Here is a 25,393-nt window from a genome sequence, read left to right on the forward strand (position 1 = left end):
ATCTTACTCTCACCTACTTTTGTCAAGTGCTGTGGTGTACTTAGAGAGTAAGTACTGCCCAGTATCACTGTGTCACTGCAACATCATCACATGCATGATCTCATGGTTAGTGGATAGCTCTTCTGCACTGCACCTGTGCCTCCCCATTTCAGGGGTCATCAGGGGTCTTTGATGAAGGCTTCCAAGGTCTTCTTTGCATCGAACTTTCCAACCTTGCCTTCAGAGCATGTGCAGTTACGGTGTTCCTTGGTCTGTCTGGGCTTAACCAGCCTGAATTCTTTGTTTTGTGGCTAATTGCCTTTACATTTGCCAATTTCTCATTAGTACTATACTTATCTATCTCTAAAGCTGTCCACCTGGTGAATTTTTCCTTCTTTTTTTGTCTATTCAGCATTAAGCAACTAGTTAACCATATACTAGCCATTACATTGTATAGGAAGTTATTTATATCAGTTACCTAGGTATAAAAGTTATGATTCAGGTTGTATTGGTATCAGGTTATACAGATACATTAGGTTATACTGATATCTTATAACTCAAGCTATAGAAGCACCTTGTAACCTAAGTTATATAGGCATCAGTTACAAACACAGTCCTATGCTCTACCATCTGTGAAGTTTCCAGGTTCTTTCAGGTGTTTACAACACTTGGGCCAAAGAAAAGAAAGAGGCATTACTCATTAAGGAGCTAAATTACATTCATCTCACTGTACAACTGGTTCTGTGCAAAGTGTGAGAGTTTTACATGTGTTTATAACTCTCCTGCACAGAAGCACAAAGCAATGGCCTGTCAAACTGTGAGGAGGGCAACACTTAGAGCAGAAGTACTGCAAACAGTTAAACTCAAGAGGTCAGGAGATACCAGTAAAATGAACTTTATTTCAAAGCTCTTTAAAAAGCTTCACAATAACACTAACAGAATTAGCATTTCCTTCATTTTATGTACCCCACATGAAAAATGTATTGTTTAGCAAGAGATGAAACGTAAGCGTTTCTGCATGCTACTAACACATTTCACCATCTCATTACCTGATAAGTACTTTGGACTGCAACAATCAAAAACCTCAGACAGAAGGATTTCTCCTGCAAAGTCCTTATGAAGGGGACAGACATTGGCTTTTTCTGACATACCCAATTAGATGTCCAGACAAAAGAAAACTACCTTGGCATCTACAAATGCCTACGAGTGTTTCGGTTACAACCTTTTAAAGGAGCAGTACATTTCAAAGCAAGAGCTTCTTTTCATCTTTAGTGATGCAAATGGTTAAATACTGCACAGAAGCTTAGTATGAACTCACAATTCCACAGGAATCTGAAAGTTACCAAGGCAATTTTCCTTTTAGGATAGTCATGACCAACACTTTTACTATTCTTCCTCCTACAACATAACATATTCCCAGACAAGTCTTAAGAAAAAAAATATAAATAGTTTCCAAAACAATGCGTTCCCACCCCCATCACATGTGACAGCCAAAACATCTTCTGTCATGGGATGAAATAATTTGCTGCAAGTGCAGTGGCTTAGTCCAGGTCCATGTTAATGGTGTTTTGATCACTTGGATGACATTCGCCGTTTTGCTGAGGCATTTCAGAATTTTTGTCATCTCCCATGTCTTCAGTTTTATAATCATTCTGCTCACTTAATGGGTTTTCCTCCTTAGGAGAGTCAACCTTTGGTTTTGGTTGTGTCACAACAGGCTCACAGACATTGTTTAACTCCTAAAAAAGATGGAGAAGATGTGGGCAGAATGCGTATTAAGGAGCCACCAGCTTCCCTAGTGCCAAAAGTCCTGTGTCCAAAAGACTGCTTGAAATTGGCTTCTGCATTTGTTCCCCTGAGTCCAAACTGACAAGTACTTACTGTACTCTGAAATAAATTAATTGGTATACTTTCTGATGTTCTGTGGGCAAAGTTCAACTAAGTATTTAGGATTTCACATTGGTTTTTTTGATACTATTTTGTCTCTCAGTAAAACACTGAAAAACAGTTTTTAAGGTGACTGAGAGACAAAATATTAATGAGCTCCACAGAATTGTATACAGTACACTAGAGCTCCTCTGCTTTCTGCTGGATCTCCTCCTTTCCATACTTTCTACCTTTCAAGAACACTAGAGAAGCAAGATGAAACTGGGGAAGACAAAAGGCACAGATACCAGTAACTTTTAGCACCAACCTCTAAAGATAGTTTCTTATGGTACTTACCTGTAGCTTTGCCTTAATTTCACTTGAATGCACAGCTGGATCCTGATCTAAGCTCTTCTTAGCCTGTGCACTCACAGCATTATTCATCCACTCTACCACTTCACTAACACACTTCTCTACTTTCATCATTTCCATCTCATCAATGTGGATGTATTTCTCATCCTGCCCAAATACAAACATTTTGTATTAGTTAACACTGTCAAGTGTTAATAATGTAATGAAGTTATGCCAACAAGTCTGTTTCAATTATTTATAACTCGTACATCTCTTCCAATGGTCAAAACAAATAGAAGTTAGCCACAAGGGAGATCCATTACAGCAAGAGACAACAGGAAATACAGATGTGAATATAAAGCTTCCTTTACCCAAATGAACAAGAAATCTGCTTCACAGATGGCATAGAAGCCTCACAAAAAAGTAATGCAAAAAATATAACATTCTTAACAAAGCCAATAAAAAAAATATTGCCTCCCGTTCTAGAGGAGCTACCTGTGCTAAAGGTAGTTTAGACATTGAGATTCTGATGTACAGGGAAAGGATCACAGTTTTCAACTTTAGCATTGCATACAATGTTATAGTTACACAATTAACTACTATCAGGAGAAGGACCTACCCAGCAACACAACCAATGAATCCATATTTAGAATTCTTAAATAAAACCAAATTTTTAAATATACTATGTACAATGATGCTAGTTATTTCACATATAACACTACTAATGATTTCACCTAATTTTGTAATCTATAGCTGTGAAGACATAATTGTTTCTGATGTTAAGTCTCAGATTTAATTAGTCTGAGTGTTGTGAGCCATCCTATTAAAATTTTAAGCAGAAATTCAAGGAGCAAATTTTCAGACTGCAAAGCTTATCAAGAACATAATCTACAAATATCAATGGAAAAAAAACCAAACAAAAACCCCACAAAAAAACCAAACCCCAAATACCCGCATATAACAAAATTGTGTCTTTTACTTTATCTGCAGCTAGGTTTTACACTAATGCTTCTCACCATACAATAATTCTTGTCCCTGAAAGAGGAGCACATTTCTAAAAAAGTCAGATCAATTTTTTAAAGGTCAAGAATCAGGCCACAAGTTTAAACTCTTTATAAGAACACCCTCTTCAGCCTGAAAACATCCAGAAGTATCAAGCAACTGAAGATATGACACACTGCATGAGATTTTTTGACTACTGGGAAACATTTGTGGTGTTAAATTTGTGACCTATATAGCAGCAGTTCACAGCTCATCTGAAAGTGCATTCGAAGCCCTGCAGCCAATGAGCCTCACCGAAGCACTGTGGTTAAAAAAAGGCCACTTACTTTATTCCTGAATTCCCCAGCTATTGTAGCATAGTACTGGAGCCTGTGTCCCAATTCTTGTAATAGCTTTGGTCGTTCCTCTGCTTCTTGAAAGCGCATTTCAATTGGAGTACCTAATTTCTAGAAAAAGCAATTTCTCCATGTTTATGTGATTCATTAAAATTCATTAATGCTGTTTAGCACAGTCTTTTGGAAATTTTGCTTTTTGGGCATATTAACAGGCCTACCTTTAAATTCTCTAATTTTTCTACATACACTTGCTTTGCTTCATCCTCACCCTCTTCATACAGCCAGCCTTCTGTCTCTGCTAGGAGGGCAGAGAATCCCTGCAGATCCTGTGTGTCAATATAATTCAACACATCAAACACTGAAATACACACCAATCATGTTTGTCTTGAAGTAACACGACAGAGGTAAATATACACAGGAATCCTTAGCCTCCTGTATAAAAATTTAATTTCTACTGCAGCTTTTGCCTGATTTAGTTACTTAAACCATGCCAGCTTCTGGACTAAGAAATACACATCTACAACAAAGGTAGCATTTATAGACTTTTGTCTTTGATTAGGTCAATGCTTGGGGTGTAACTCTAATTCATGGTTTTGGTTACACATAAAGCAACACAGTTTCCCCTTCCAGTCACCAACTGGAAAAAAAACTTTACTCCATTTGTGACAAAACCTTTTTTCAGGGATATATATTTGTTACACCTAAGCCTTATTCTGCGTTAGTCACTGCCATCATTCAAATGGAATTCTGGTTTTGCAGCTATGTCCAGGGTGGCTTTGAGCAAATTTAACCAAGGTATACAAAACAGATACTTGGTATTTTCAGAGAAGTTCCTGAAATCATAACCTACCTTTTCACAAACAAACTTTTCATATGGTCCAGACAATTTGTCCCTGAACTCATATACATATTCCTCCACTGCATTCTTTGCATCATTTCTTTCTTTCTCCAGTTTATCTTGCATAATCATCTTTCCCTGTATACCACAGAAAATATTTTAATTAAAAAATAACAATGTTCAAACAGCATTCTATGAAGCACAGCTCCTGTAAAGTCTACCAGAGGCCTTGGTTCACCTAACTGTTGAAATTCTCATTATTATCCAATAGATTGATCTGAAGAAATGGATTGCACTTCTCTGGATTACAACAGTTTAAAAGAATCTGTGATGCCATTCCACGGATCAGTGCTCTGATACTAATTGCTATAAAGGACACTTCAATCTTTCTGATAAACATTTCTCAGTTATGTGTTAGAAGGCAGACAGTATGTTAGCTCATTGTGAATTGAGCCCACACTCCAGGGTGACAGTACAAGAACAGAGGCTGCCTTGAGAAGCAGGTGAATGGTTAGTAACTGCACACAAGAAAGCAGTCTAAACCACACTAACTCACCTCTGTTTCAATATACATATTGAGGAGATCTTTTCCTAACTGCCAAACCAAGTTAGCTTCAATGGGTAGTTCCACATTCTTCACTTTTATCTTGGGTTTTTTAGCTTCTGGGGGCTGATCGCCTTTCTTCTCATTTGTCTGAGTTAGAAAGAAGAAAAATAAGATAATTTTCCTGACTTCTTTCTGATGAAGTACTATTATGATGAAAGACACATTCAGAGGAAGAACACACAAAGGTTGTTCTTTTAAAATCTTCAAAATATGCTCATGAGACACTTTCCTTTTGGGGATTCCACCTCCTATCCTAGTCTCCCTACAGTCTGTTTCCAGACAGTAAGCACTGAGCTGCAGCAAGGACATTCCTCAGATATATGCTGTGTTTGCAGATTTTCCAGAAGGGTCCATCTGTAACGTAGCAGTTCACTAATGATGCTGATAGCGCTTAAGATTTTAACCCAAAGCATTTTTCATCTCATACAGATGAACAAACGAAATCACTAGCAATAACATGCAGACAAATGTTTCACACTGATTGTTTCCTTTTAGATTTATGAATTCCTGACCCCAGCTTCCCTCAGCAGGCCTAATAAGCTTGGCCTTTAACTGCTGTTTAAATTGAAATGTCTGCAACCCAAATAAATGAGTTGTACAACGCTGCAAGAAGATATGGAAGTGGTAGAGAAAGGCTTCTTGCAGGAATCCTTTTGCAAACTCTGTACAGAAATCATCACAAGATACAGATATTATTTTTCACTATAGTAAAGATGTGAAAATGAAAAAGGTTCCAACACCAAGTTCCTACTTTTCCTGAAATATATTACCATTTTAAAAGCCATTATATAGGATAACATTTTCAACAGAGTTAAAGGGTCACTCACTTTCTTGACATCTGGGATTTTGTTTTCTTCAGAGGGAGGTTCTGATGAAGGGGGAGACTGTGACGTTTGCTGACCATCAGTTTGTACCTGGGACTGTGTTCCAGCCTCACTGTTCTCTTGCTGGATATTTTTCTGAAATGAAAGCCCAGGCACAAAGGATGTAGAAGGCATGTGCACTTGCATTTAAGTATAGGGCACTTGACTTCTGACGCACATACGGTACAGAGTGCCCTAGAAAGCATTCTGTGCACACGCAGAAACACACACGCTTCAGCTATGGAGATACAGACTAGGTGCAAGTTCAGAAGGAGTTCATGAAAATGTTACCAGTGCCAGGCTTGCTGCACAATACTTGTGTGCGTGTGTGCACGTGCTACCACTTTTTCTTACAAAAAGGGCCTTTTAATTTATTGAGTCATAATGTTTACTTTTTCCCCCTCAAAATTATTAAAAGATCAAGTAGACTATAACAATGTGCATTATTCCCCAGTGCTCCCCTCTCCTTCAACGCTGTAGAAAACAATTCAGCTTTTCCTTTCACACAAAAAGTTTCAAAAAACTTGACTGATACAAAGGGTTACATACAAATTCTTTCAACACAAAGTGCATGGATGATTAACAATCCAAATCTAGTTTTCCTGTTTGGAACAGTTGGATAACTATGGCAGCTGTAAGCAACCCCACCCTCAAACAACCTGCCGCTATTTGGCACTTTGCCCAATAACTGATTTTGAAATCCACACACTTTCAAGATAGCAAAAATTGTCTCCTGTTCTTGTAAAGACAATTTCCTGACAGCTACACACATCTTAAAATTAATCTCCTTTTGCTTCCTTAGAGGAAGGTATTTTTCTTCCAGAGTACTTAACAGCAGAACATACTTTCATCAATCAGTAAGGACATTCACACACAAGAAAGGTCAACTTACATCACTGAAGTTTTCAACAGGCCTCTGGTCCTGAGCTTCCAGTTCAGTCTCAACACTGACATCTTCACACTCTTCACTTTTGACTGGTTCTACCATAGATGCAGTGGACACACTGAAAATGCCGTGAGTATTGACACGGACTTTCACTTTGACTTTAGACTTCTCTCCGTCTTTCTGGGCTGCCACATTCTGGATAACATACCTACCTAAAACCAAAAGAATCAAAACTCACACAGTGGAACTAAGTAAGTAATATTACAGAGCCGGGAAAATATCTCCCTTTTTCATAAACAAACTGTTTTCTAAATACTTGATGAAGCCTCCATGCTAATCTCATGGCCCCTCAAATTAAATGAGTACTACGAAAAAAAAAAACAACAAAACCAAAGTACACTGCTTTTCAGCCAACTTTATCTTATAAATCAATGAGTAGGCTCTCCTGACACACCTAATACAGAGTAAATACAGAACTGGTGCTCTCTGTGTTACTAGTAGGCTGAAAGAAAACTACTGAAGGGCTTGTCTAATGCCAATATTAAGCGGTACCTTTCTAATACAAGTTACTGCCCAACATGGAAACAGTATTTCTAGAGGCTTTCCTTAGCTTCTAACATCCATGCAAGTCTGCCATTACCTTTTATTCTAGGGCAGAACCTAGGTGTTCTGTAACTACTGTAATACTTGAAACAAGCGTTGTGAAACTAATAGACAATTAGTTCAACAGTAAATGAAGAATCAGATGTCCTTGACATTAACTGCAGGCATTTTTCCTTATTCATGGATTACCAGAAGACTGACCTGGAGACCAGAATGCTCACTTAGCTGCAAAGTACAAATTCCCCAATTTCATAGGCCAAATATACACATTTGCACACACCATTCCTTCAGCAACAGATCTAGATCACAAACACAAAAGCTTTTACCTGCCTGTCTCACAGGCTATGGAATGCAATCCTCTCTCTTGTAAATCAAATAATACTGGAGTTGTGTGAGATGTTCTCTCTTTTGCCAGTCTCATTAGAACTACAACTTCACCCACTAGTCATACCAATAATTCTGCTCTCAGCAAAGAATTAACTGGCAACTGAGTTGAAACAAATCTGATCTTGTTCTGTTCTTACCAGTTTTCAGAACAGCAGATAAACAGTTTCTCATTTTTCAAAGTCAAATTAATTGAACACTGACAAACCCCACCATCAGTCTTTATGATAAGAGTTAACCACAAAAGGAAGTCTGATGTTTCTGTAAGTGCAGAATACAGTCAGAAAATCATAGAATGGCCTGGGTTGGAAGCAACCTTAAAGATTGCATTCCAAACCCCCTGCCTTTCATTAGACCAGGTTGCTAAGGTCTTCATCCAACCTGGTCTTGAATACGTCCAAGGATGGGGCATCCACAACTTCTCTGGGAAACCTATTCCAGTGCCTCACCACCCTCAAAGCAAAGAATTTGCTCTAAATATCTAATCTAAACCAGCTCTCTTACAGTTTTTAAAGCTATTCCCCCTTGTACTGTCACTACTTGTGCTTGTAATAAGTCCCTCTCCATTGTGCTGGTTTTTCAAAATACACAGCATGCAAACAAACAACATCTAATTGCATGTTTAGAAGTCAAGAACAATTATTTAATTGGCCTGTCTTTACCATCAGTCTTTTTCTAACTAACCGTGTTGTAAGCTCTTTGTAAGTATCAACACTGTCAAGTGCTGCAGTTTGTCAAAAAGTATGAAAGAACTGCTTAGAAATGTTACATAGACAAATCAATACTGTAGTCTCATAGCTGCCACTATTTCAGACTGCTTTGATGAAGTTACTCAGCATTATGTCAATCCCAGAAGGTACAGGTAAAAACAACAACTAGTAATTCAAGACATGCTTTTTTTATATATAGGAGATATTATTCAATTATTTCTAGCTTGCTTCAGTGATAAGCAGAAAAGAACATTTAAAAAGTTAAAAAGCTATCTTTAGTAGTGATAACCACGTTTTAGTTGTAGGCATTGATTTTTCCCCCCCTCATTTCTTTGTATAGCCAAAGCAACATTATAAGCAAGAAAAAGAAAACACACCAATTCAGTTGCCTCAGGAATACTCTGAGTCCTTCAGAGACAAAAACCTGAATATATACATCATAACCATACTGCACAACAACAGTTACTCTTTGATTCCAAATTGTTCTATTGGAAACAACATTATTTCCAGGACAGCTACTTACCAATTTTTGACTCAGGATATGGGACTCCATTAGGATCAGAATAAAAAGCTTCTAGCTCAAATGGACCTTTCCTATAGAATGTAAGTACCTTAGAAAAGGGTGCTGCATGATTTCTGCTGAAGACCTCATGAACTCTGTAATTAAGGGAAAAGTATCACTTTAAGCAGTGTATTTGATCTGGAAGGTTTTGATATAGGATCAGAACTCTTTAGAGGAACATCACGTTTTGAAACATTTACCCTTCTGAACAATTCCAATAAAGATACTTCACTACTGTACTGCAAGGGAAAAGGATTTGCTGTTCTCTACTGTAATGAGAACTTGTCCTATTCCACTATTTGAGCTTGAAATAGTGTATTTTGAATCATAATTTGCACCCTTCCTCAGTCTCAAAGGGATAATTATAGCCCTGTTAATTCCTTGCTCATTTACGTTCCATGGCTCAGTTGAGAACCCTGACACCAGATTATTATTCATTCCTCAACATGACAGAAAAACAACCAGCTTTACTTCGTGTTCTACGGCATGTCCGCTGTTATGCCAGCCTGATCCTAATTTCCAACTAAGTTTTGTCTCCTAACTGTGGAAGATCTCATCTAATAACCTAGATGGGAGAAAATGAGAGCTTTACCTAGAACATGAACCCACAGGCTGCTCTCATAAGTGACACAACAATTAGGTCCTGCACCTCCACAGGAAACAGACAGAAGATAAAAAAGCTGAACTACAAAGAACATGAAAAAGGTATGAACAGATCTCTCTACAACTGTGATTTTTCTACAGGCTGAACTTGGAGCTCTTTACATCCTAGAAAACAACAGCATTTCCCACAGGCATGGTACAATTAGTAACAGATGTCAGTCATAAGAGACTGCAGCAAGAAATTACTCTTACAAATGTTAAATTTTTGCTAGGTGTTAAATTCCTCCTGCAGTCAGATAAATAACATCCATATAAGTTCACAATATTTCCTATAGTACCTAATATTACTAATAAATCAAGAATCTTAGCTGTAAGGCACACCTTGAGTGAAAAACAAAAAGCCAGAAGGCAAAGTGGAATCAGGACCCAAGGACTGATCTAATTTTATATTCCTAATCCTGACAACCAGATAAAGGCAAGACAAGACACTAGTTGGTAGCTCTCTCACTTACTTTTAAAAAATATTTATATTTTTACAAATGAGGAATTACAGTTCAAATTTCAACCTGTGTCTTTACAATCTTCCCTGTCAACCATCTCTGGTACATGGCCTATGGGTTTTCTACATGAGAATGCCAAAATCCTAGTTTAAATGCAAGCAAGAACACAACCCCTGGACTATGAACGTCAAAAGCTTCATGGAATGATAGTCTGAGCTACCTACCCTTCAGTGTCCTCTGCTTCTGTGTTCCACAGCAGAGATATTGGAAAAGGTGTAGCATCTGTCACAGAAAATTCTCTCACTTTAAAAGCTGGAGAAAGAATGGCACACTGAAAAAATAATAATTAAAAAAAGCTTGCATTAAAGCTGGTTAAGTCCTCTATTCCAATACCCAAGAGAGCAAAACATTTTCAACAAGTGAGAACTGTATTGATTAGGCAGAACTATTTCAATACTCAATTTCAGTGCAGCATGAGAAGAGAAATCTCACACACAAGTGTTTATGTGCTGTGTTAGTAGGCCTTTTGCAGCTTGTGAGTAAAGGTAACACTAAGAAAATAGCAGGACTATAAAAAAGGGAAATGCTGCAGTGCTTAGTCCTAGAAGAAGTGTTTATCTAAAGGGTCCTGCTTCTTTCCCTGAACATAACTGATTGCTGGCAATGGGAAGATGTCAGTGAGATGGAATAAAGAAACGAGTCAAAGAGAAGAGGGTGAAATAAGACAAGAAGTTAAAGGAGAAAAGGAAGAACACACAATGAGTGGTTTGCTTGTAAAATATAGCTGGAAACAGTAAAAATGGGAGGGAGACAGAATAAAGCCTGTTTCACATTGCTGGCAAGGCTGAGACCAGGAAAGTCAAACTTGCAGTAGTTTGGGCTCTCCATAGATACTTTTACTCAACAAGGTATAAGGAGTATCTTTCAGCTTGAAAACAACTTAAAGTTTTGGCATTAAAGATCCCTAGATCGTGTTCTTCTGAAGAGCAGAGTGGGCTCCTTCCAGAATGCATCCTGCAATGGAGTACTGCACCAGAGAGGAGTACTCTGGACATTTTAAACAGTACAGTCCCATAAAAAGACCTAGTGAACACGCATGTTCCCTTGAGTACTTTAAAATGGACCACTTCTACAATTTTTCGTAACTGCTTGACTAATTCTTCATGGAAGAAATACATCTTTTAATTTCATCTAGTGTTGCCAGTACTATACCTGCAGAGCACAGCCCCTAGCTATGGCTTCATCTGCATTCAGGGTTGTACTGACATCCTTGCCAAAGAATTTAGCAATCCTCTCTTTGACAGCAGGAATACGGGTTGCTCCTCCCACAATCTCTACAGCATTTACATCTTCCACTTTCAGCTGTGTTTGTTCCATTAATGAAAGCAGAGGCATTTCTATCCTTTGCAGCAGGTCAGCACACAATTCTTCAAACTGTGACCTAAGGAAAAAAAATGGAATTAACTAAAGAATGCCTGTCCCATAAGAACCTTGCCTGGTATTTGTTTCCAAACTGATGCTGACCAGGTTGGTTAACTACACTGCAGAGAGACCTAAAGCTAAACTCCTGTGAGTAGGCCAAAGTGGCAACCATAGACAAGGTAGTACACAAACACCTGCTTTCAAATTTTCCTAAGCCACTATCACCGTAGTTAAATAAGATAAGGGATTTGTTTGAGCAGCTATTAATGTATTTGCCTCAGAGCAGAGGTTACAGATAAGAAATCAGAAAATGCTGACACTCCCTTTATAATGAAAAACTGTTGCCTAAGTACTGGAAGAAAAAACCCGCCACTCTTAGCAGTAGCTACAGAACTAACAAATGAAGCCACGCCTGTGAACATGTGCAAGAGAGAGACTTCATTTACACTTGGACCATAATCAAGTCATCACCCATAAGCACTGTTTCTGCCCTCCATTTCTCTACCAATATCCACAGGACACTAAGAAGAAGAAAAAAAGAAACAAAGCTTAAATTGTTGCTATCTTAAGAGAGTATGGCATTTAGGTTACCTAAAATATGCAGAAGGTCAAAATATGCAACCAACCCTCTGGTTTGCAAGCATAAACCTATGGTTTTAAGAACATATTCTATAAAAAGAATCTAATCTTCTTCTGCATGCTTTATTGCACTGAAACATTACCCAAGTAGCTGAACATCACATTTCCCAGCCTTAGCTATTCTAGCATTACAAAATGCCACAGCTATTCGGCACTTACACTTTATTTTAGCACATAAGGCTTCCTTCAAACACTGAAAGAAACACTTGTTTAAAAAAATGGCCACTAAAGCAAATGCCTGTCTTGTACAGAACCCACCTGTTCATTTTTCCAGATACATCAGTATCATTCATGAAACACTCAATATTTAGGGGAATGTCTGTGCTATTTGAACTCATTAGTTTCTTCAGTTTCTCACATTCCTGATACAGACGAAGAAGAGCCCGAACTTTCGTTTTTGGATCTAGTTTGTACTTTGATTTTATTTCTGCACAAAAGTAATCTACCAGCTTTCCATCGAAGTTTCTGCCACCGAGGAAAGGGTCAAATGCTGTGCCAAGCACCTGGTTTGAAAGAACACTATTTAGTCTAACATTAATAAAATCAAAGGCAATAGCAGTCTTCCAATATCAGCAAGTCCTTGCTTCAAAATAATGTTAGAGACAGGTCAGCCTACCTTCCAATGCACAACCACACCAGCTAAAAATTGATCTTCACTTTTACAGAGGAAATAAGACTAAGTAGCTAAGTGACAATCCTAAGTATTCAAAATTTTCATCCATACACACACATTCAGATAAAGCAAAATAAATTACAGCACTAGTATTATGTATCTTATATTTGTGTATTGCAAGAAATTTACAGCCTGTTTGAAACAATTTTAATGAAGTGAAGGACACTGATGAAAACCTTTGCCTTTTGACTCATTGCCACATTCCATGCATTAAATTATTTCAGAATTTAAAATAGAAGGCAGATTGGCAGGCTATTTTAGTCTAATTGCTGGTAAACCTTTTTATTTCCATTTAATCTTACTACCTTCAGTTTACTCTTGTTGAATGCACAGGCTGATACTTGAAATGCAGAATGTCCCATATCAACAAACACAACTATCCGTGGCTTCTCTTCAGGAGCTGGAAGGTCTTGTTTATAAATTCCATAATTCAGAGCCACTGCAAAAGAAGTGTCAGATATTATCCACACAATCTCTAGTTTCCAGGGGCATACCACAACATCCCTGTGAGCATTAAGCTGTAAGATCAAAAGCATAAAGACAAATCCAGACATACAGCTGTGCAAGGTATATTATCTTCATGGAAGCTTTGTTCCAATAATCTAAGCTGTAGAACCTGAAAAGCAGAACACACTCCCTTAGTCATATATATGCTCCCTAAGCATTTGTTTGGGGTTTTTGGTTTTTGTGGGGTTTTTTTTGCCTGGCAAAGTAATCAAAAACACAGAACATCTTAACATGAAAACCCAAATCCAGATTTGTATTTCCAGTGAGTATCTTCCAAGCTGGGAAGTTTTGTCTGAGAGTCGTATAAATGGTCAGCAGAGCCACGTGTCTGTTTAAAATCCTGACTATACTGAAACAAAGCCTTGGAAGTTATGAGGTGTTGATGTTTAATCAGTGAAATTCCGATAGGAGTGTCTAAACTGTGCATCTGGGCAGTACACTAAATGAACAAGTAGTCCAGGCACATGTAGTGACTCCTAAGCAAGTGCTCAGGGAGAAAATTATCAATGGAGCTTGATCTCATCTACCCCTTCACAATGAAGGCATTAAACCAAGAAAAGAACAGTGAGTTTTACAAGTATTTATGTCTCATATTTGTCTTTTCAAGTCAGTCCTTTTTCTTAAAGTAATTAAATGCACCCTCTATCCCACCTGTCAATTGCAGGAACAGCTGCTATTTTATCCTACTTACCTGCTGTCATGTCATTCATTAATCTAAGACAATTTAGACCAACAATTTGAGCTGCATCCAGGAGGGACCTCCTTTCAGCATCCGTGAAAAATGACGGAACCTGAAGAAAAAGTAGGTGAGAATACAAAGTTATTTCCAAAAAATGAGACACTACACTATTTATTTTAAAGTATTAATTTAAAAATTGTATCTATTCCTTCTCTTTGAGGAAGATACTGACTGCAAGCCTCTAAAATGTAACTTCCATACTGAACTGACACTTTAAATTTTCTAGTCAGAGATGGAATTAAACCAGCATCAGCTAGTTTACATGAGCACACACTAGCAAGAAACAAATGAGTTATATGTATACAAATGCTAATAACAGTAAGTGCTGGCCCAAAATGTGAAACTGGGTATTATGAAGACAGTGACATGGAATACCTTAATCAGAACTAGCAGGTAGACTCAGGCCCAAAAAAGGAAAGAGGGAACTAAAAGCATACAGCAATACTACAGATGTCAGAGATGCAAAGAAATAAGGGATAACAAATGAAGAGAATCTATTTTGGCGGAAATTACTTTGGGCAAGAAATGCTAAGAAATTCTGAAGGAATATGCTGCTGAAAGTTTCCTATTTTCAGATCTCTAGAATTGGCACTGGACAGTGCCTTCTGATGTCCCCCCTTCCAGGGACACATGAAGAACTAGCTTTCCAGGTTCAACTGGAGAATCAACATTTCTAATAATAACAGAGCTAAATATTCCTAGATGCAACATGAGACAGACTTGTTCAGAGTCATTGAGAACAGAGAGAGGCAGGTGTTATTTTATTCTGGGGCTTTGCAATGGAATGACTGATCTTGATCTGAGGTCATTTTCTGTGCAGTCACAACAGTGAAGGAAACAAAACAAAGTTTGCTGAAAGGATGAAGATAAACAGGACAGAAACTCAAACTTTCAGCTGACAGGGGGCAAATCTTCATAAACAAAGGAAATTGTTCAAAGTTATAAAATTGTTTTAAATCCAAGAAAAACCACAAACATATGTATTTACTTCAATGAGTAATTAGTATGCTTAGTCATGAAAGCAAGCTGTTTCAGAAGGATTTATACCTGGATCCAGAAACATTTTGGGTCCAAAGGTCCAGACATTTCCAAGAGAATGAGTTCATGAAGCTAGTCAGGGTCTGGAATATGGCAGCAGCCCTAGGATTTCTTTAAGTCAGAAGCTCTAAACCTAGTTTGGATTAATGCCTTTGTAAGTACTTAGCAGAGTTCTCTTTCACTTTGCATGAATAGAAACAAAATGCACTCAATAGCTGAAGTTAAAAGACATAATGTTCCTGTGCACTACAATTACTTACAGAAATAACACAGTCTGTTACTGGCTTTTTCAGGTTACTCTCTGCAGTCTCCTTCAATTTAGTCAATAGCATAGCTGAAATCTGTTCCACACTGAAGATGTGCTCCTCATCCATGTACATGACCTGGATAGAATAGGTAAAATAATTCCATTAGTTCAGCTGAAGGAAAATTACATACATTTAATGTTCTTTGATACACTGCTGGCTAATAGTCTATGAATCACGACATGCTTCATTATTTCATTATAGAACTTTGGCTTACAATTTAATTTCCCAGCTGAGTGTTTATAGAAACAATAATTCCATTCTGTTTTAAAACATCAAGAACTGTATCAACTCCACAGATTAAGGAAATGGCCAAATATGACACAAGTTTAAAATGTGGCACACCATTAAGTAAAAATAGCCATCATTTTTCAAACTGATGCCAAATGCAAAAAATGTACAGAAGTACTTGCTGTGCATTTTTCCTTGGTACTTTTATCCTTCTGCTCAAATATGTGAGGTGTCTCTGAAAGGAAGAACTGTGCAACAACAGTTCACCTGTGCACATGAAACAACTAAAAGCTTAAGATAAAGCTTAGCAAAAAGTTTATTTATTGCTCTCTTAGCAAAAATTATTCTTGAAGCACCATTTTTATCATGCAATAGAATACATGACAATGATGAAGTGAAGTAATATGTTACAGCTGATGCTTGAAAGTAACACTTCTCTTTTATTCACTTAGTATGGTTTGGGGGAAAGTGAGGTATTTCGGTTTCATTAGAAAAATTGTTCTCTGAACCTCCCAGTCTTAGTGAATTTTACTGAATCAATTATTAAAACTTTCTAACCACACTTAAATAGAAATAAATACTAATTTGTTTTCCAATCAGCCTAAGGAAAAAAAAAAAGGAAAAATACCAAATAGTAGAGTTCTCCCAACACTAGATTCTCATATAGTACAAGACTCCTACACACACCGATTAAAGGAAATCAGTAATTTCTGTCTGAATTTATCTGTTAACCTCACAAACCAAAAAGAGCAAAAGAAAGAGCATCTTCCCTTTTTTTCTGTGATCTATGCACTACTTAGAACTGATCAATACTGACGTTATGAGGGACCAGTTCAAGCCAAAGTCTCCAACAGTGAAGCAACGCTGATTTTTATGCCAGCCAGACTTCATTATTGGCAATTGTACATATTTCTGTAAATGGACACAATGCTATTAACGGCACCTATTCTATGAAAAGCTGACATTTTATCAGTGAAGTCCTTGAAATGTAAGCAAGAGCCAAACCTGCAATGTGGTAGGAGCTGGTTTTGAACACCTTTTTGCTAGTAGCTGACTCCAGGCAGTCCACTAAAGACACACTTGCCACTCACTTAAGGCAATCATTCTAAAGAGGAGTTCTGACTATTTTCTAAAGCATTTGTAAAACACCTAGTAAGTCTGCTGCAATGCATTCCACACAAGTGGCAGAAAGTCATACTTTGAAGTAAAGCCATACAACCTTGTAATTATCTTAGCAGTTTTTCTGCCAGTGTGTTTGAGCTAGATGTGCAATTTGCCAACGGGGAAACTTGCATTTCAGCAATTATTTGTAAATGAACCTTAATTTGTAGGTTAACATCCACTATTTAAAGATAAAACTGTCTATTTGTAGAAGAGCTCTTCTTTAACAGAAAGATTAAAACAACCTACCTTTAGGGTAATTAAAAGAAACCCATATTTTCATGACTAGGTGCTGAAATGTAAGACTCCAGATTCAGCTATACAACCCAGCAAGATACACTGTAGATTTACCTTCACTCCAACTCCACCATTCTTCATGGGAACCAAATCATAGCTCAACTTTTCTTTTTCCTTCTGAACAAAAGGATCGTTAAATGCACGGCCATGGAATCTCTTGAAGTTAGATACAGTGTTGTGGGCATGAGTAATTTGCTGTAAAGAAAAACGGGATAGTTAGAAATCCACTCTTAATCAGCCTGCAATGTTTAGTGCTGCTCTGTAGGCCCCCAAGCACAGGTCAAGTTTTAAGACTACTGCTCACTCCCTTGTCACAGCTTTATTTAACACTGGTAATTACTGTCTGGTACTTTTTATCAGCTCATTAATAACTTACACACAGACTTCCAGATCATTACTTACTAAGGATTATAAAACTATCTATCTCTGAAACCTTGAGACAACTTGGTGAACCATAACATGATCACCAGAGTCTACTACTTTAGTCAACTAATTTAGAATGACAGAACCGTTTAAGTTGGAAAAGGCCTTTCAGATCAAGTCCAGCTATTTACCTAACACAGCCAAGTCCACCAATGTCCCCAAAAGCCACATCCACACATCTTTTACATACCTCCCAGGACAGTGACTCCACCACTTCCCTGGGCAGCCTGTTCAGATGTTTACAAACCATTTGGTGAAAAAAATCTTTTCCTAACAGCCAATCTCAACTTCTCCTGGTACAATTTTGTGCCCCTTTTAGGTTATTATAGAAAGTGATAAGGGCACACCTGAGCTTCCTTTTCTCCAGGCTAAACACCTCCAACTCCCTCAGCTGCTCCTCATCAGACTTGCACTCCAGACCCTTCCCCAGCTCCATTGTCCTTTTTTGGATTCACTCCAGCACTTCAGCATCCTCCTTGTAGTGAGGGGCCCAGAACTGAACCCAGGATCTGAGGTGTGGCCTCACCAGTGCTGAGTACAGGAGCACAATCAGTGCCCTGCTCCTGCTGGCCACACTACTGCTGATAAAGGCAAGGACACCATTGGCCTTCTTGGCCACCTGGGCACAGCAGGCTCATGTTCAACCACTGTCAAACAGCACTTCCAGGTCTTTTTCCACCAGGCAGCTTCCCAGCCACTCTGCTCCCACCATGTAGTGTTAGATGAGGTTGTTGTGACTCAAGTGCAGGACACTGCATCTGTTAAACCTCACACAGTGGCTCTCAAACCCTTCAATCCAGCCTGTTGACACCCTTTTGTAAAGCCATCTTGCCCTCCAGCAGATCAACACTTCAGTCCAACATGGCCTTACCTCCAAACTGACTAAAGGTGCATTTGATCCCCTTTTCCAGATCATTGACTGAAATATCAGATAGGGCTGGCCCCCAGTACTGAGCCTTGGGGAACACCATTGGTGATATGCTGGCAGCTAGATTTAACTCCATTCACCATAACTGATGGTGAATGGAGCCAGTTTTTAGCCAGGTAGGAGTAACACCCCAGTTGTGCCAGTCATCCCCCCCTCCCCCGCCATGCTGCCACAATGGCAACTGTGTCAGAGTTTTACTGTTGCACAATGGTGTCCAGCTCCTCCTCTTTATTGCCTGTGCTGCAGGCATTGATGCCTGGGGGCATGCACTTCAGCTGGGCTATTGATCCTGCCCCTTTTTGCAGAGAAGAAGCCCTAGTTCCTATGAGATCATTCTCAGGAGCTTCCACAGTTTTTAAACAATATCAATAATAACCCTTGTGTCACTGCTGCTGCATGGATCTCCATCCCATCTCCACCAAGGCAGCAGGGTGAAGGACCTCACTAGAAGGACCTCACTCTCTCTCAAACACTGCTGTGGTGCCCCCTAGGCTTATCTCTAGCAAACTTGGTTGTATGTCTTTCCCCCTCTAAATCTGGTTTAAAACTCTCAGCGATCCCTCCTAGCTCCTGTGCAAAGATCCTTTTCCCCCTCTGAGACAGGTGTACCCTGCTTCAGAGGTGTACCCTGCTAGCAGTCCTGCTGTCATGTAAACTGACCCATGGTCAAAACCCCCAAATTCTGCCAATGGCGCCAGGCTCAGATATTGGTCTGCTGGCTCTTCCTGTTTCCTCCTTCATTTCCTGCCACTGGAAGGATAGAGAACACACAATAGCACTACTTGTGCTCCTGATCCCTTAAGCAGTCATTACAAGGCCCTGAAATCTCTTCTCATTGCCTTTGGACATCCTGGGGCAACCTCATCACTGCCAACCTGAGAAACCAATAATAGATAATTATCTGACAGCCATACCAGGGTAGGAATTTGGACCCCAGAGAGGCAGCAGACTTTCCCAAGAAGTGGTTCCTGCCAGCATATTGGGCCTTCTGCTCCCTTCCAAAGGGAGTCTCCCTTTCTTCAGGGAAGCAGTTTTGACACAGGCCAACTTAACCTTGGTGACAGATTGCTCCCTTTTCCTTCAAGTCACTGATTTCCAGCAGGTGGAAGAAAGAGAAAGGAATCCTCTGTGTGTCAGGTTTGCCTCCCAGGGATGTCCCAGGGAAGGCAGGGTGCAATTCCACTATATCATCTCTCTCTCTCTCACACTCCCTGGTAGTCCTCAACCTGTTCACCTCCTGCCAGAGTTCTGTCAGTAGGTGGAAGAGTACCTGGGCACAATCCCACAACTGTGCTCACAGATGCCACCCACTACTGCTATTGAGAGCAGGGCTCACCCTGCAGGTGCCACCCAGTAGTGGCAGCGTGTCCCTGCCCGAGCTGTCTGGGCAGCTGTGCCAGCCGTGCCGGGTGTGGAGCTGAGCGAGGCCGTGGCTTTCTGCCAGGTGGATGCCACTGCTCCCTGGCTGGGCTGGCACTGCCTCAGCACCCTTCCTGTGCACTGCTGTGCCACACCCTGCTCACGAGGGCTCCCTAAGGGCTCGTTTTATATTTGGGGGAAACCGCTGGTGTTGCTCCTGGCCCCACCTAGGTCCCATCAGCCACTGCCACTCAAGCTGCAGGCTTCTGGCAGCTCTTGTCTCCCCATGACACTCCCCCAGTTCAGGAACCCCCCCTCTGCATTGCACTGGAGCACTCTGCTGCTCATTGTGCTGGCAACCAGAGCCACTCACCTTGCACCTCACTTCTGTCCCCTTGGATGACAGAACATAGACCAAATTCAAACGTTTAAAGATTGCAACTACATATGAAACTGGCTTCTCTGTCTGCAAGTTGGCCCTCCAACCCAAGCCACACCACCTCCACTTTAAACATTATTACATTAAATGCAAGCAAGGGCTTTCCTAGTTACTAAGTGTCAAGCTTAAGTGTTCCAATACATTTCAATACTTTTCTCTCCCTGTGCTACTTTGAAATCACATCATTTCCTTGTTCACACTCACCTAGCAGCAACTCAAAATCCCGCATTAGACCAAAGAAGAATACAGTGCACAGACAACTTGGAACTTATTTTGCTAACATCAGCTTGAACTATGTGCTAAACTACAATGCAAGCTCCCCAGAGCAAGCGACATAAAAAAGCATTCGTTATCAGAAATGCAAAGCACAACAGAAACCAGACAACTAGAGCAGCCTAAGAGATAATGCAAGTATCTCAGAGTAGACTTAATTCTATTTTATTAGAGAGAAATGATGAAACTGTGTTATTATCTACAGAATAGATTTAGGCAGGCACCAAGAGACCGCATGATAGCAACTCAAATGCTGACCACACCAAGGAATATTTCTAGCATTCACTACCCTCAAAGAAAAGCATCAATCCTGGTTGCATTAAAAATTTTCCACCATGAAATAGAAGAATTTGAGCTACATCCTTATTAAAAAACTACTCAACTAGGACAGTTCTCCTACAGAAAAGCTCCCTGACAAAAAAAAGGAGGCCATACTCCCGCTAACAAACAGTAACTTTCAGACAGCTGTGTCTATGGAAAGATGTCACACTTGGACTGCCTGCTGAGAATCATCCTTGGTTTATTCTAATCACCAAACAGTGCTCAGCAATTAATAGTACGAGCACAAGTTAACACAGGCCAAAAAACATGCCAGGAGCTATTCCAGCACTTAAATGTGATGGAGTAGTTAGGTTCCTGTGTCGAAGATTGTTGCCCAGCATGGTTTTATTTATTTGTATAGCCACAACTTCAGAGTGCTTGAATGCTACGTATTTCACAGCTGTATGGCTGAAGAACGTAGCAGCAGGAATTATTACCATGTAGTGGGTAGAGAAGCGCAAACACTCTGGCAGCTTTTATGGCCTAATTTAGAATTAACCTCAAAGCCTTTTCTAAGAGAACAATCTTAAGATATTTTTAGAGTAATTGTATGCCATTAGGTCTGTAGCATGTTTTAATATCTTCCTGCTTAGTCACAATTAAGAAAGCTGGGAATTATGATCTCTTAACTAATGTACTGTTCCCATCTCCAGTGCTGCCACACTTACCTAAAGGTTACAGAAATTCGCTGAAAATCTGCTCCAGCAACAATTTCTCAAATATTAAAGACAGCATCTTTGAGTATTTTGACCTCTCTCTTAAAATCACACTGTAGAAGTCACCAATCAAAACCTCTTTTTATTTTATGGGATTTTTTTAGTTTTTTGCTTTTTATTTTTCAAATGGAAACAGCCATTGTACTCCTTGATTTAAGTAGCTACTACACCTGAAGACACCAAAAATGTAACTCTCAGTAGTCCATGTCAGGAAACTTCCACATTTACAAAAGAAACACAATTCACATCTCGGGTCATCAGCCAAACTGGACCACTTACAACTACAAAAATAAATGATCTTTCATCTTTTATCATTTAAAGTATTACATTCTTTTTTCCTGGCAAAAATATTTAGCTTCAACTTCTAGGAGAGCCAAGCATGAAACACTCAATCAAGTAACATCAAACAGGTTAGTCTGACAGTAACTGAAGTCACAGGTGTTCATCACTGCAAATACACACTTGTAAATGCAATCTAAGAGAAACTGCCTCACTTGCAGCTTACTTGATGTTTTCCACAGCACCTACCGGAACAATCTAACAATACTGAAACATGCTTGAGAGTACATTGGGTTCGGATCATTTCCCATTTTGAGTAACAATTCATTTTTGCACACTAATGAATCATACTAGTTTCTGACTTGCAACAATGTCAGCAGTCAACTCAGCAATGCTGAAATAAAATTTAAGAAAAAACCACAAACACATGTATTTTCTTCATTACTCCAAATGCTAACATGTAACTGAATGTGCATGTGCTTGTTAACATGTAAAGTACTCGTATTGCCTCGGCTATTCAAAATTAAGAGGAATGCTATTACAGTGGAATAAAGTCTCCTTCAGTGCTCTCTCCATGGAAACCCACTGCAGTCCTTTTGCTACATGACAGAGATGCACAGGCCAGCTGAGGCTGCATGCTTGATCTCCCAGCAGCAGTTATGTAACAGCACACAATACTTAAGGATTTTTTTAATCATTACAGTTTGTTATTCTGCGACTTGTTGGAATCAAGTTCTCCTTCTAAACTGAAAATACTATTTTAACAAAGAACACAACCAATCTTTCAAAGCACATTAAAAAAAAAAACAAAAAACCACACACAAAAAACCAAAATAAGGACTTGCACCTTCAAAATCAGAGCATTTAATTTCAGCAACTCCAAAGGTAGTAAGGTACCCTAAATAGCTTTAAAAATCTGAGCCAAACCTCTCCCCTTACATCTAATTTTAAGAAATTATATACAGAATTTAAAATGTTTTCCTTCAAGTACAAGGAATATACAATCATTAGGAAAAGATACCCAGTGACCTTAACTTGTCAGAATAGAAACATATTCAACTGGAAAGTATTACATTAATGAAAGAGAGAGCAGAAGCATTCTAGCAAAAACATCCTACATTTCCCCAAAGAAAGCATGGCAGCATAGTGCAGCATTTCTAAAATAAAAGACTCAACAAGAAACTGAGGCTGTTTGGCTTTAAACACACAGCCAACTCTCTTTACACACACTGGTACTTCAACAGTTTGCAGCAGGAAATGACCTACCTGGTTTTTAGCCGCGACACCAATAGCTCTGTTTTTGGATCCAAATGAAACCACCGACCTGGAAAGAACAACAGGCTAATTAACTCGGTCCTGACAACACACACGATTGAGAACTGTCACGGATTCATTTTCTACTACTGCAGATAAAACATCTAAGTCTTTCCGTCAAAGTGTCATTCTTTGAGTTTACAATAAAAAAACTACAAGAACACTTTTATCCGTCTTAAAGCCTTGGCTCGAGTCCAGGACTTTTCACAACGGCTTATCCAAACGGTAAAACAGGATGATCGCAATTCACAGCCGGACTACACCCTACCCGTCTGTGCGTGGCTGCTTCCAACTTGTCGACTAACTCCTGCTTGGAGCCAGAGGCTTTCTATATCTAACCTCTGACTAAAGGAGGGCTGCCCTGGAGCAGCTGGCAAAGCCCATCCTACGCAGCACGCGTGGGAGCGTGTTCGCCCGTGTCCCACTTAACCCGGGCTGCCCCCACGGGATCCTCCTGGCCGCTCCCGGCGCTCCCAGCCCGCCGCAGCACGACCCGAGCGGGCTCCGCACAGCCCCGCATCCCCAGGGCACTGCCTGCGGGACGAGCTCCGGCTGCGGGGCAGGGAACGGGTCGGGACCGGGACAAGGGGAACAGAGAGGGTCGGGACCGGGGAGCGGGCGGGGGGGAACAAAGCGGGTGGGGACCGGGGCGGGGGGCACAGAGCGGGTCAGGGTTTCGGGGAGTACAGCGGGAGCCAGCGGCTAAGGGGATCGGGGCACACAGTGGGTTGGGGTGGGAAGGGGAGCACGGGGGCACACAGCGGGTCGGAGGGACACACAGCGGGCTCCCGCCCGGCCCCGCCATCCTGTACCTACCCCCGGCAGCCCCCGGAGGCGGCGAGTGCCGGGGAACGCGCTGGCCCCGCACAGCGGGAACCCCCCCACGCCCCATCGCGAAACTTCCAGCACCTTCTCCACGGCGGGCGCTCCGCCGGGCACGGACCGTCCCCCGCCCGCCAGCCCCCCCCACTCACGGCGTGCATCGGTCGCTGAACTCGTTGGCGACGGTCTCGATGCCGCCGGCCCGCGCCACGGCAATGTAGCAGCTCTGGAAGCCCAAATCAAAGCCCACCACGGCCATGGCCCCGGCGCCAGAGGGAGGCCCCCGCTCTGCCCGGCTCGCTCCCGGTGCTGCTGCGGCCGCCGGTCCCCGTAGCGTGCGCGGGCGGGCGGACGGGGAGGGGACACAGCGGCGCCGCCGCCGCTTTAAATATGACAATGAGGCGAAGTTTCCAGAAACTGCGGCAGCCACTCACCGGCTCCACGTGCGGCTTCCGCTTCCGCCCTCGGCCGCCTTCTCGAACAATTCCGGCCAATCGGCGGCGCCGGGCGCGGTGATGTATGCCGTTCCCACGGCGACCGCGGACGCCGCCGGCCCAGCGCGGGGCGGGGCCAGGCGCGCGGGGCGGGGCGGGGCGGGGCGGAGGAGGCGGCGGGGGCCGGGAGAGGCGGGGGCCGGGAAAAGCGGAGTCTCCGCGGCCCGGAATGTGCGGGAGAGGGCGAGATGAGCCGCTCTCCCTGTCCATGTTCCCACTTTAATGCACTGGGCAACCTCTCTAGAGCTCTTTGTCACGTTGTCGTAGGTATCTCCCTCCTGCGCTGGCAGGCGGAATATGCTAATTCTACGCATCACTGGCTCTCTGCAGAGGGCTTTTGTCTCGGTGTGCCACAATCCATTATAATATAAATGTCCTGTTGCCCCCTAGCAGTCTAACTCTAGCCTTTTGTGCAGGACTGCATCCCTGTTAGAAGAAGCCTTAACCTTCTGCATTCCATATGGAGGTGTGGTGGGTGCACAGACCCTCATTTCAGTTGTCAGCAGTACATCCTTCACAGAATCAATTCTTTTGGAAAAAAACTCTGTGATCATCGAGTCCAACATGTAACAGAACCATAACAACCAGACCTTGGTACCGAGTGCCTCATCCAGACTTTCCTTAAACACCTCCAGGGACAGTGAGTCCACCACCTCCCGGGGCAGCCCATTCCAATATGTAATTGCCCTTTCTGTGCAGAAATTCCTCCTAATGTTCAGCCCCATACCCCCCAGGCACAATTTAAAACTATGTATCCTCTGCATGTTAGGTGCTGCCTTTCAGGCCCTGGCAGTTACAAAGGGCAGAGAGAGATGATAGTCCTGAAGAGGATCAATGGAAGAGGAAAGATATTTCCACCCCCACCCCCAACACCCCTTTTTAGGAACTGTGATTCAGCAATTTCTGATAAAGCTTTGCTTCAGT

General features: G+C 41.1%; 1 protein-coding gene across 2 annotated transcripts; it reads right to left on the reverse strand.

Moving 5' to 3' along the window:
- Positions 1–858: 858 nt before the first annotated feature.
- HSPH1 (heat shock protein family H (Hsp110) member 1) lies at positions 859–24,363 on the reverse strand. Of its 2 annotated transcripts, XM_059838824.1 has the most exons (18): positions 24,128–24,362; positions 23,106–23,163; positions 17,156–17,296; positions 15,368–15,490; positions 14,022–14,121; positions 13,129–13,262; positions 12,409–12,653; positions 11,302–11,530; positions 10,314–10,420; positions 8,948–9,081; positions 6,734–6,939; positions 5,806–5,937; positions 4,928–5,065; positions 4,384–4,509; positions 3,752–3,859; positions 3,525–3,644; positions 2,203–2,364; positions 859–1,718 (listed from the first exon to the last, which is right to left on the reverse strand). In XM_059838824.1, the coding sequence occupies exons 1-18, from the start codon at positions 24,232–24,234 to the stop codon at positions 1,521–1,523; spliced, it is 2,568 nt and encodes an 855-aa protein (XP_059694807.1). In that variant the 5' UTR covers positions 24,235–24,362; the 3' UTR covers positions 859–1,520. The 2 variants fall into 2 exon arrangements, with proteins under 2 accessions (XP_059694807.1, XP_059694808.1); XM_059838825.1 differs by lacking the exon at positions 5,806–5,937 and having other exon boundaries at positions 24,128–24,363.
- Positions 24,364–25,393: the final 1,030 nt, after the last annotated feature.

The sequence above is a fragment of the Haemorhous mexicanus genome, chromosome 2 (assembly GCF_027477595.1).
Source record: "Haemorhous mexicanus isolate bHaeMex1 chromosome 2, bHaeMex1.pri, whole genome shotgun sequence".
Lineage (NCBI taxonomy): Eukaryota > Metazoa > Chordata > Aves > Passeriformes > Fringillidae > Haemorhous > Haemorhous mexicanus.